General features: G+C 36.4%; 1 protein-coding gene across 1 annotated transcript; it reads left to right on the forward strand.

The window, feature by feature from the left end:
* The first annotated feature begins 3,747 nt into the window (after positions 1-3,747).
* Positions 3,748-6,042, forward strand: LOC130614339 (uncharacterized). The gene is made up of 2 exons (XM_057435763.1): positions 3,748-4,893; positions 4,977-6,042. Exons 1-2 carry the CDS (start codon positions 4,805-4,807, stop codon positions 5,530-5,532), a joined length of 645 nt encoding a protein of 214 aa, XP_057291746.1. The 5' UTR covers positions 3,748-4,804; the 3' UTR covers positions 5,533-6,042.
* The last annotated feature ends 4,721 nt before the right edge of the window (positions 6,043-10,763 follow it).

A 10,763-nucleotide genomic window follows, 5' to 3' on the forward strand; every position in this document is an offset into this window, starting at 1 on the left:
TGTTATTCCCAGAAAGTTTAATTTTTAGACATTTCAACAAAAATCATCAAGTTAATTCTTCACCCAGATCAATATTATCGCTCAAATGTTTGCATTATTTTAACTTTGCCTGTGAAACCTAATCCTTGTGCTAATTGTACAGCACATAACGTTAAATTTAAATCATCTACAGCCCAGAAAGATACCAAAATGCTTGAACCACCAAAGTTAAAAGCACCTATCAAATTCACCTCTCCTGAATGCATAAAATTAAGCATTCAAAATCATTGGTTAGAGTGCAAACAACTAACAGCTCAATTAGTGGAAATGAAAACTGCGATTCAAGTTAATGGTGGCAATGTAAGTCGTGAAATAGGCTCTGATTTAGTAACCTTGTTCAGTGCTTGCGACAAAAAAAAATATACCACCGTTTATGAAATTATTTTTGGAAGAGCAATAAAGGTATATTCAATCTTCTTTACCAACTATTGTCAGGTACCATCCAATGGTTATTAAATTTTGTCTAAACCTGACAGCAAAATCTTCTTCTGCTTATTCGGATTTGAGATATGATCCTAAGACTGGTAGTGATATGATGGTTCTTCCAAGCCTGCGAACACTTCGTATTTACAGAAATTACACACGACCAACTAGGGGATTTAATCCTAAAGTTATAAATGATCTTGCCAAAAAAACTGCCACAATTTTAGATATTAAAAGATACACAATAATATTGTTTGATGAGATGAAAGATCAGGAAGATTTAGTATGGCACAAATATTATGGCGCACTTATTGGTTTTGTTGATTTAGGTGACATTCCTACAAACTTTGCCACTTTAAAAACCGTTAAAGAACTTGCCGCACATGTACTGGTGTTTCTTGCTAAAAGTGTTGACAATCCTCTTTTGTATAGTACCGCAACATTTGCTACAACTGGGATTACATCATATCAAATCATGCCTATATTCTGGAAAACTGTTCTTTATCTAGAGAGAATAAATTTGAAAGTTATAGTGGCTACAGCTGATGACCAAACAGACCCTTTTCAGAATGCATAGATTTTTAGATGGTGACTCTGGCAAGGATATAGTTTATCGTGCTAATAATATCCATACAAATGACAACCGTTACATCTTTTTTTTTTTTTGCTGATGCTCCGCACACATCACGAAATTGTCTCTCAAATTCTGGTTGTGGTCGAGCTACACGTTATATGTGGAATAGTGGTTTGTATATTCTTTGGAGTCATGTTACACAAGTCTATCATTAAGACCTAGAAAGTGGCTTAAAGTTAGTTCACAAGTTGACAAATGATCATGTCCAACTGACACCTTTCTCTGCAATGAAAGTTCGTCTTTCCTTAGTGAAACTGTTGGTAGTGTTTTAAATCAATTCGGTCCACCTGAAGCAGCTGGTACAGCACAATTTTGTCTCATGATGGATAAATTTTTTGATTGTTTGAACGTAAAGAACACTGTTGAACATGAGTTGAACAGAAAGTCATTTTTAAAGCCTTATGAGTCTGTTAATGATGTACGTTTTGCATGGTTGGATGATTTCCTTTCCTATTTTACATTATGGAAAGAATCTATTGAAGAACGTGATAGAACTTAAAAAAATGCAAAATCAAATATGTTATTTCTTGGCAGACACACAAAGGACTAAAAAAGCGTTGGAAGATCCACAATGCAAACCGTGCATTTAGTAAGAATCCTTATCAGGATGATAAAGATCTGCTGGATCCCAAATGCTCTATTAGGCTTAATGTTCCTAAAGAATCCCTAGATGCCCACAAAGCTTCAGTGTTAACTGATCCCTTATATGAGATACCACTTTCGACTCTTCCTGGTGTGCCCAATGCTCCCAACGTCACGTCTGCATTTGATTCCTCAAAGTTTAATTTCAAGGGCTTTCAAGCCATCCTTCATACTCGTGAAGTGCATCATCACCCGGATTGAACAAAATACGTTAAACTGTTTGCAAGAATTGTCCTCAAATAGCGTCTTTCTTTTCAACCTTTTCCAATCTTGTTTAAAGAATTCCTATATTCCTGTTCAGTGAATGGTCGCTTCAGAAGTTTATATCCCTAAGAACAAGCCTCCATCTTCATCATCCATTAAGGACTTTCGGCCAATCGCTCTCCTCAATGTGGAAGGAAAACCTTTTGTTCAGTCTTGTGTCAAAGCGCCTAGAAAACCACATTCAGAAAAACCATTATATTAACAAATCCATTTAAAAAGGATGTATGGAAAATGTCCCTGGTTGCTGGGAGCAAATGTCTCTTGTCTGGGAAGCTCTGAGAAACGCCAAGTCTAGAAGAAATACACTATCTGCAATATGGCTTGATGTGGCGAATGCGTATCTCACTCTACCGCATAAACTCATTTTCATGACCCTTCGTCGCTATGGTGTTTCAGAGTCTTGGCTAAGGCTTATTAACGCCTACTATGGCAGCCTCTGGAGCAAGTCATTCTCTTTTACAGCCTCATCCAGCTGGCACCAACACTTTAGAGGAATTTTTATTGGATATACATTATCAATCATACTATTAATGGCAGCTATAAATGTAATCATTGAATTTGTGTGCGCCGAAAAAGAGTTGAAAAGTTGTGTTCCGCCTGGCGATTCAGACCATCCTAGGTTAAGGCCTTTATGGATGACATATTTTTATTGTCTTCAAGTGTCCCTTAAACTCAGAACTTGTTGGATCGTTGTGTAACAGCCCTTAATTCGGCTGGAATGGCCTTTAGACCTTCAAAATCACGAACCATTGTTATAGGTAATGGAAAATTTTAGATCAATCTCTTTTTTGTGTCCTGCAAGAACCAATCCCATCTATTCATGCAAACCCAGTTAAGTTTCTTGGCTAAACCATAAATTCAGCATTGTCAGATTCAGCTCTTGTCCAACAGGTTATTGTTAACGCTGTAGAGCAAGTCAAACTCATAGATAATTCTTCCCATAGAGGCAATCACAAAGTGTGGTTTTTGCATCATCTTCTAATGCCCCGAATACGATGGCCTTTTTTAATTTACGAAGCTCCGAATCTCGTATTGTTTCACTAGAACAAAAGTTTTCTTACGTCATAAGAACGTGGCTGAAACTCCATCACTCTATTTCTAACAAAAGTTTCTATTCCGCTTTATCGCCATGCCCGTTACCTTTAAAAAGTCTATCCTCTGTACTAAAATATGCTAAGATCAGCGGTCATCTTCTCCTGCGAGATTCGGCTGATCCTCTAGTCTCGGACTCTCCTCCAGACTTAAAGGCTGGACACTGGAAGGTAGATCAGAGAGTAAAATCAGCAGAAAGTCAACTCGAGTTCAAGAAAATACTTGGTTTCCACCAGTTTGGTAGAGCAGGTTTGGTACTGGTAAGCCATAAGGGTGTCCCACCAATTGGTACCCATTCTTACCGCAAACTTGTATCAGATTTTGTGCAGGACAATGAGGAAGACATCTATTAACCTCGAGCCGTTCAGCTTCATGTCCAAGGTAACTGGACTAAGTGGTGCGCGTTTATTAAATACGATCTTGTTTGGAAGAACCTACTGTCGCTGCCTCAAAGTTTATTATGAGGGGGGATCCGGGTCAAAATTCCGTGCATTCGGTCGTCCGTTTTAGGCGTTCGTTTTAGGCATTCGTGTGAACTGTCGTCCGTTTAAGGCATTCGTTTTAGTCGTTCGTTTTAGGCGTCCGTTTTAGCGGTTGGTTTTAGGCGTTGGTTTTAGGCGTTCGCGGAATCGTTTGATTGTTTTGATGATCGCGAGATTGAGCTCTCAGTTTTTAAGTATTTTGCAGAACCAGTCCTTGATTTATTACTTGAATTTTGAACTCCATCGTTGATGTTAGTTAAACTTAAAAAATGGCGGATATCACGTCCATGCTGAGCGATGTAGTAAAAACACTAGAGAATATAAAAGAAAAAGCCAGAGAAAAAAACGAATCAAACGACGAGGAAGACAAGAAAAGAAATAGGGAAGGATCAGATAAGATAGCAAAGCCCAGAACGACTCAATCTGAATTAAGGTATAGTTTGAGCTAGCTAGCTAACAGAAGTTCACAAAATGTCAATTCAACAATATCATAGATGGAAAGACAATAATACCACATAGAGTTTCTGGATTTTTTTTCTAGAAATAGTTCTGTCCATGCATCTTCATTTCCAATATTATATACAACAAACAACGTTTTTGAGTGTATTTTTCACTACTTTATTATAGCACCTTGTTCCCTCAAATAAGAAGCAAAATACCAGATTCGTTGAAAAGAAGAAAGTATGATGGTGGTGCCTGTGCTGGAAAAAATTCTTTTGTAACTGACACTTGGACACGGGATTTCTGTTGTCTTCCATACACGTTTTCTGCTGAAACACCCTCTGTTGATCTTCTTGGATTGTTAACCGAGGCAGGATTAGGGAGGAAAAGGATAAAGTTAACCAAAAGGATAATCATAACACCTTTATTACAAAAATTGAAGAAGCATATCCTCGGCTGAAAGTTGTAGGTGGGTTCACCTTGTATAAAGCTGTAGATGGTGGTTCAAGGAGACCACTAAAAAAAATTGATATTCATTGGTATGATGTTAAGATGCTAAAAAAGAAAAAAAACAGTGGTGGTGGTGTGATTTACATAAAGCCTCTGCAAGAGAATTTAGATCTGACTCACTTAAAAGAAAATGAGGTATATATAATAATGATTTAACATTGTTTCAATAATATATATATATACAGTATATACAGAATTACATACTTTTTATGTGATAATTGTTTGTGTTTCTAATATCTTGTTTGCATAAATTTAGGTAGTTTGTCAGAAAAACATAATGAATAGATCTGGACCTGAAATAAAATGTTCCGGTTGCTCCCATCTATTTCCAATAAAATCACTTGAAGCACATAAAGCATTTTGCACGTATGTATTTTTTCGATATTATTATCAATGTTCAATATGTATTAAATTATATATATATATATAATAATAATCTTTTTCTTTAGTCCTACTGTAGTGAGCCAAGAACTTTCGAGTTGCTCTGATGACGAGGATGAGGAACAGCAGAAAAAGAAAAAGAAACGATCAAAGATAAATTTTGATAAATTCTTGGAAAAGGAGCCAGTGGAAAGACTTAACGAGATGTTTCCAGAAAAAGATTATGAATCATTGTCCAAGACACTGGAAGAAAATTCTTTTGATATAACAGACACTATTGATGAGCTGCTATTAACAAAATCATGCTTTTCAAACAATGCATCACATGAAGTTTCGAAAGTATGCAATAGGTCACATGAAGTTTCAAAAAATTTTGACATAAAAGATGCTTTGGAGGTTTTATCTTCACAGTTATATGAAACATCAAAATCCATCGATCTCAAGCCTGATTCAATATTTAACGACATCGTGTCGTATTACAAGGACAGCAATTGCAATTCAAAGTATCGTTTAAAAATAAGATACATAGACCAACCTGCGGCAGACACAGGTGGGGTTATGCGTCAGTGCTATACTGATAATGGAACACCACCCAAATTTTTTTACCAAGTTTTTTGTTTTTAATGAAAAAGATACTCTGAACTTGGAGTCTTTTGAAATATGTAGCCAAAGTGAAATATTAATATCACATTTCAAGCGATTTGTATCTGGCGCATCAACAGAGATATTGGATTCGATGTGTGTGTTTCTACTGGTGCAAAGACGCCGCCATTACTAAAGAAAATAAAAATCTACTTTGACGAAATTTCAGGGGAATTTTACGCATCAACTTGCGAACAAACGATTACAATTCCATTGAAGTACGAAAATTTCGATTATCATGACTTTAGCTTAACATTTCAAGCTGTCCTTCCGAACAGTGGAAAAGCGTTCAACACAATATAATGTCCGCTCTATTTTGTTTTAAACAGTGACATACTTATGTACTTGTTTTGTTTTTAAGTTTCTTTTGTTACCCAACGGAAAGCGATTAATCCGAATTTCAGTGAGGTCTTTCATCTTCTGTTTCTTAGATTGTCACATTACAAAGTCGTTTTTTGTAAAGCCCGTGAATGCGGTAAATTCTGTTCGTTTTTTATATGCATATTCTGACGATATATTCTATATTACGCAAGGAGTTAGTGTTTTAACTTATTGATATTTTTTATTGTAAAATATTTCAACAATTGAGAGAGAAGTTTTGTAAGATAACTTTTATTTTTATTTAACTAATGTAACAGACACATATGGAGTATATGAGCTAATCCTGCGTGAGATAATATATAATTTGGTTTAAACAATTGTTTGTTTCGCATGTTCCCTGAGAGCCAAGTATATATCTGCTCCGAAATTTTCACTTTGTGCTTTTGGGTTAAATAATGCTGTGACAACTCTGTACTCTTCTGTCGTGAAAGGGTTGTTAATTTTCGGAACTTCTACGGTAACAGCGTCGTTGTCGCGTGAGCTCGGACCACACCAGTCGATCCCGTATAATTGCACCTCCTCTTCATTGCCTGGTTCCCATATTTCACGATCTATGTCCGACCCCGTCTCTGCTATATTATGAAGCCCAAATATCCATAATTGATTGGAGGTCATGTTTTTCTCCGAGCTCAAAGGATGATTATTCCACCCATCAATAAACATTTGAAGATGCTGATTAATTCTAGGGAGAAATACGTAATGTAAACAAAAGAGATCAATTTGGTTATTGATATCCAAGTGACCAGATTGTTCGAGATTGAGGAAAACTACTTGAAAAATTTGCGTAACTGCGGAGTAAACATCGACCCACAGTCTTTCTATTCTTTGATTGTGCACGCTCTTCGATGCTATGAAGCTTCCTCTTTCCAATCCTCTATTTTCCAACATGTATTCAGCAACTTGGATATTTTCGCCGCCGTGGTCGCCTCGCACTCGGGATGGTAAGCCGTGTATAGGAACAGCACTGATAAAAAATTGATATACTGTACTGGCTCTGTTATTATCCGCACAGTGCAGGTAGATAATCCTTCTCGAATAACCGTTAATACATCCATGGATGACTAATTTGTACCTATTAAGTGTGAATATAAAAAGTTGAATACGTAATAGATGCACAAAAAACGACGAAACAAGATCAAGAAATACGTACGCAATTAGTTTATGGTTTCCATCCATGTGCCATAACGACAAAGGGCCAGCTACTTTATATGTTCTGCGAACCACTGGATTGAATTGAAGACTTCGCAGAAGAATACCCTCTGGATCCACTCGCCTCATTGATTCCCTAACTCTATCTTCTTGCACCTTTACACCAGTAGCCACCAAAAAACCCTTCATTCTTTTGCATCCTGTATTAGGGAAATCGTTCAGTATCATGATTATTTTTGAATCGAGTTCGGCATCATTTAAGTTAGAGAAAAGACTGTTTCTTCGCAAATTATACTCTTTTAAACGTCTTTTGACAGTACTCTCACTAATTCCTCAACATTAAGGCTATCTGAGGATTTGTGAACCCATGACTTAAATAGTATTCGAATACGTCTTCTGGTATTTTGAACTTTGGTGCACCTCTACCACCACAGTGTTCTCTACTTACAAAAGGTAAACAACGCTCAGCATTGTGATCATCATCGCTCGAAAACAACCGAGAAATATCTTCGAGTTTATTTATCACCTATCAATACCATATTTTCGCCCATATACTGCTTCTAAGTAAATTGCCAGTCTGTGAATTCTCTCGAATCTAGTGGAAACTGCATCGTAGTCATTGGCAGACAAATTAACATTAGAAGTTTCATGAATGATTTTAATGATCGTCTCTTTTAATTTATCAAGAATCAGGATCAATCCTTCTTTGTTTTGCTGAAACAATAGAGATTACAATTATTATTCACATTATTGTTTTTCAAAACAACTTCTCAGTAAATAAATGTAACATACCAACGAAGTAAGTGCAGCCACCATGTTGTTTAACCCTGTTAGATAGTCAGAGTTAAATTTTATATATATTTTCAAGACCAGTTCTGGATTTTAACCGATAGTTTTCTCCATTGGCAACGCCTGAAACCAACGCCTAAAACCAACCGCCAAAACGGACGCCTAAAACAGAAGACTAAAACAAATGCCTTAAACAGACGACAGTTCACACGAATGCCTAAAACGAACGCCCGAATGCGCAAACGAGTAAAACGAACGCCTAAAACGGACGACCGAATGCACGGAATTTTGACCCGGATCCCCCCTCATACACACCTGCATGTCAATAAGCCTGTTCGAAAGGGAAGAAACAGTATCGAGTTTGGTAAACAAGCGAATTCTAGTACAAGAACATACTTTCGTTCCTAATTCTTGATTTGGCTTTGCGATCGTTAAAATAAACATGCCCGTTTTTTCACGCAAAAAATCTTTCTTTTCCAAGCATATTTAAGACCCCTCCTGAAATTCGTTGTTATCAAAACAGCAACTTTAAAGAAAGCAAAAGAATCTTACATTTTGCTCATTCGCGAAAGGTTTTTCGCCCTAAATTAATATTTTTATTCGATTCACAAAAGTTTTTCCGTACAACAGCGAAACGCGTTTTTTTGATACGCGAACGTTTTTGCCCTTAAAGTAGTAAGTGATGTGAAAATGAAGGAGCTTCTTGTCTAAATAATATGTAGGTGCGTCACAAAAAAAACACCTCCAGTTAAAATAAAGCACCTCCGGTTAAAATAAAGCGGTAATTTAATTATGATTTTCAGCATTGCAATTGAGTCATCTTTATTAAAATTATTCTCATTGATTAATTCAGGTCACATCGACTATTCCTTAAGATCTTTCATGTGACCAATGCGCTCGGCCCGCGTGGCCCATGGCGTCCGAACCTTGTTGGATAATTGTGAGAGTGGCCATCTAAACGCTTAATAAGCCGTACAAATTCGGACAAACACAAGAGGTTTTCTATGCACCTTAAGATAAACGGATTTCTGAAGCATTGCAAATTCCTAGTTGCATAGACCGTAGCGTTACTCGGATACAAACCAATACGGTCTTACTTTTCGTTAAGATCAATCCCCTTGTTAATTCGTGGTGTAGGTTTTAATTTGGATTTGAAGAGCTTTCATTCTGGTCGAAAAAAAAATTTGTCTATGATTCAGAATACTGAACTAAATTTCTTGTTTGCTGCATTTTATTCTTTGTCACTTTCTCTAAGGGCTGGGTTCCAAGTCTACTTCTCTTACCCTGTGCTCTGTGTCGGTAGGTAAATGCAACAACGATACGATTTATAGTTGTCCACTCTTCTTTTTCCAACGATTAACAAAAGTTATTGGTTTTGGCAGATGGTGTCAATGAATTTGCTTGATGTCTTGCAGGAGACAGGGGATGTTTACCCATGAGCCCGCACCAGATTCCAATCATTTCAACAATCTTAATGTCTCCACATTCATAGATGTTTGTTTCCGCAAAGCCGAAATCCATTAGCTTTTCGATTAACCCGAGCGAATCCTTCTTTTTTATTACACTTTCCGTCTTAAGGACTAGTTCTATCTGCATTGCCATGGTCTTCAACATTCAAAAGATATCGTCTGTGTGAAGACAATTTGTTTATGCTGGAAATTGGAAATCCTCGTAATTTAGCTTGGAAGAATCAAAAGTTTGAATTGGAGTTGGTGCAGAAGGTAATCCAGTGTGATCTAAAGTAGGTATATGGAGTAAAGGATCCTTCAAAGTAAAATATTGTTAGGAATCCAGGTTAAGATATGGTAAAATATTATCAATGAGTATTTTTGAATGTGTTCATAGTCTAGTTGCTCTTAAAATTGTTGGAATCTTTTCTCACCAGGTTCCTCACAAATATAGCCTTGCTGGATTAGTTACATACATTTGCCACTCCATATGTTCCTTTATTACTTCTTTTCTTTGCTGCAAGCATCTGTTTGTATTATGTGTTCTTTTGTTTGTAACTGGTCAACATATATTTTTGTGGGTACAACCTTGTGACAAACTTTTTTCAGAACTGGTAAATCTAGCAAAAAATCCCTCTTCAAATTTGCGTATTGTTACTTACATTACTTCGTCTCTGCATTCCGTGATTAATTAGGTTGTTAATAATTACCATTGGTTACTATTAACACCGTAATTATTTATATTATTATATAATGATAGATTATGCGGGTAACAGTAGATTCAAATATATGTTTATATATATATTTGAATCTACTGGTATATTTATTCAGTGCGTACAGCTTCGGCACACGCGTCTGCACTATTCAGCTGCAAACTTTTCTTGTTTTGACAGCCGAGTTAGTTCTCTAGTTACTTCTCTAAGCTTATTGCCATATGATGCTGCTGATCACCTTACTATAAAGTAAGCTGTCATACACTGATGAAACTATGCGATTTAACACATATATAGATATAAATTTCATTAAATTTGATTTTGTACAATATCTAACTAAAGTGTCTGCTAAAGCAATGATATCACTATACAATAACATGCTGGCTGATGACTGCACTTGACGCCCAACAATGTCACTTCCTGGTTTCTCTGGACACCTTTTAACGTTAAACCTTAATCCTAACTTGTAATAAAAGGAATTGAATACGTGAATATGTGACTGGGAGCTCTAAGTCATTTTTTAACAACGTATTCCCTTTTTCGCTATCATGTCAGGTTATGTATATGCATAAAATTGCTTTGTTTTCGAAGACGTCTTGAAAATTCCGTTCTTTCTTTAATTTTGTCCTTCCGCTTTACTTCTATGTCCTTTTTAGTTAACTGTATATTTGTAGCTAGTACCACTTCTATCTTATTTTCGAGAACATTTAGTTAGCATTCTCTGTACAGTCTC

Source organism: Hydractinia symbiolongicarpus, chromosome 11 (genome assembly GCF_029227915.1).
Source record: "Hydractinia symbiolongicarpus strain clone_291-10 chromosome 11, HSymV2.1, whole genome shotgun sequence".
Lineage (NCBI taxonomy): Eukaryota > Metazoa > Cnidaria > Hydrozoa > Anthoathecata > Hydractiniidae > Hydractinia > Hydractinia symbiolongicarpus.

Excerpts from the sequence above, each read along its gene's own strand:
- LOC130614339 (XM_057435763.1), top strand. The coding sequence starts at position 4,805 with ATGAATAGATCTGGACCTGAAATAAAATGTTCCGGTTGCTCCCATCTA. Across the intron at positions 4,894-4,976 it reads GCACATAAAGCATTTTGCAC|TCCTACTGTAGTGAGCCAAG; the intron begins GTATGTATTTTT and ends CTTTTTCTTTAG.